Genomic DNA, 1,992 nt, shown 5'->3' on the forward strand with positions numbered 1-1,992 from the left:
GTTACATTATGTTCTGCACAGATCACATTGAGCTAAATAAGATCAAATCTGATGACTTGTTTTTTTAAAATGAGACGTTTTCCTGTTTATCTTCTGTTAATAAATCTATAACATAAACAGCTTTTCTGACATTATTTAAAACATTAGATAGATTATATAAACTGTAAAATATTAATAATAACTGTGTTACTATTATTTTTAATAGTTTTTTTATGATTTCTACATCGTCAGTCCTTTTTTCTGCTCTGTTGTCAACATGTACAGTGATGGGAAATCCAGTCTCCCCCATTAGCGTTAGCCGTTAGCTTCACCAACCGATCACACGGTCACCTGGTTTCTAAGCATTTTAGCCGTTGGTTGTCCACAATGTTCGTGATTTTATGTAAAAACCTTCTTTGTATCATCATCTACATAAAACTCTTCTCTTGCACAGTGGCTGTTTGAGGCCTCTCTATTACTTCAGGGAGTGACAGACAGAAACAGGTCTGAGGTTACCATGGTGACTCTAATGAAACACTGACTTTTATTTTGATTCTGGTTCAGCTCGTCCATTAAAGCACAGGTGTTTTTCTTACTTTACATTATTTATTACAGAATTCAGTTGGAATTCATTCATTACTTTGAGTGTTTTACTATAAACAGCTTTGCTGTAAAAACAAATATGTAAAGAACGAAGAAAGTTCAAAGTATTAAAATATATTCAGCTGCAGGTCCCGTTCTACTGATCCTTCATTTTATTTCTTTAAAGAAACAGCAGCGGAAGGTGGGATCAGCAGACTGAAGTAACGGTGAAAACTGYGAAGCAGCTGGCTGACCAAAACAGCTCCAGTAACTGGGTTACAAGGAACGGTTTTAYAGGAACCGGGGCAAAACGTTTACAGAACAACAGCTGTGTTTGTGACAGAGCAACTGACAAATAACTGTCAGGAACTATGTCACCGACCACAACGCAAAGTTTGAAGTTTAGTTGGGCGCAAAAACCCAAACGCTGCATAACTAAAACTTATAACCGTTTGGATTTGATGATTAGAGCAACTATTTGAACCATTTAATTAGAAAAATCAGTGTTTAAGGAAAATTTAAAAAAGCTTCCAGCCTCACCTGTGTTGAAAACGTGCACGTCGATCTGCCGCAGCGTCTCGTAGTCCTCCCCGGAGCAGTAGCCCCCGAAGGAGTAAACCTTGTGGCCCACCGCCACAGCAGCATGGTTGACTCTCCGCGGCCCTCCTTCCAGGTGCACCGACCAGCGCAACATTCCCCGCGCAGGCACCTCTGAGCCTCCCCGAGTCCTTACACCATCACTGTGTCGCCCCGTCAGAGCCCATGCCGCCGGATCCTGCCGCCCAAACCAGAAGACGTGAGGCAGCGCGTCCCACCACAACAAGTGCAGAGAGAGGAAATCACAGTGGGATTGTTCTCTCGGCTGGTGCTGACAGGCTCTCCAGCCCCTGTTTCTAAGCTGGGTGAGTATTTTAAGAGGTGATTAGACCCACACCTACCAGCGCTTGTTCTTTCTGTTCACTCCTCTCTCTGCTCCCTCCCAGTGGGCCTCAAACCTCGCTTTCAGAGGAACATCAAAACTGACACCAGCACCATGAATCACATCAAAACAAGGATCAAGTCAAAGTTCATCAAAATGACCAAATCATGTTTTCAGATTCCTGCTTTAAAAGCTACGTTTTGATACTTAAACCAGCGGTTTTTAACCTTTTTGAACTCGGGGCCCAATTTATTGAACATAAAGAGGCACGAGGCCCAGTCAGACATTACTAATGTATGGATCAAAACGATAATTATTCTAAATCTTGGTTTAATTTTTACTGTATTTACATCATAACTAAACTATCATGACTAACATAACTAAATTAAATACATTTACAGTTTAAAAGTAAAACTCCTGTCAAATAATCACAAGACATAATTATGACAAACATTTTTTATATTATAACCTGCCCATAACAATTATTTAAACAAATACAATCAGTCCACAGA

At 40.4% G+C, this 1,992-nt stretch overlaps 1 protein-coding gene across 1 annotated transcript in view; it reads right to left on the reverse strand.

Annotated features, from left to right (window-relative positions):
• klhdc3 (kelch domain containing 3) overlaps nt 1-1,992 on the reverse strand; it is a gene marked incomplete in the record, with an annotated part of 44,806 nt that overhangs the window by 38,687 nt on the left and 4,127 nt on the right. Inside the window, 1 exon segment of the mRNA XM_014005895.1 lies at nt 1,102-1,336. Coding sequence (XP_013861349.1) covers nt 1,102-1,336 — 235 coding nt within the window.

This window comes from Austrofundulus limnaeus, unplaced genomic scaffold (assembly GCF_001266775.1).
Source record: "Austrofundulus limnaeus strain Quisiro unplaced genomic scaffold, Austrofundulus_limnaeus-1.0 Scaffold33, whole genome shotgun sequence".
Classification (NCBI taxonomy): domain Eukaryota; kingdom Metazoa; phylum Chordata; class Actinopteri; order Cyprinodontiformes; family Rivulidae; genus Austrofundulus; species Austrofundulus limnaeus.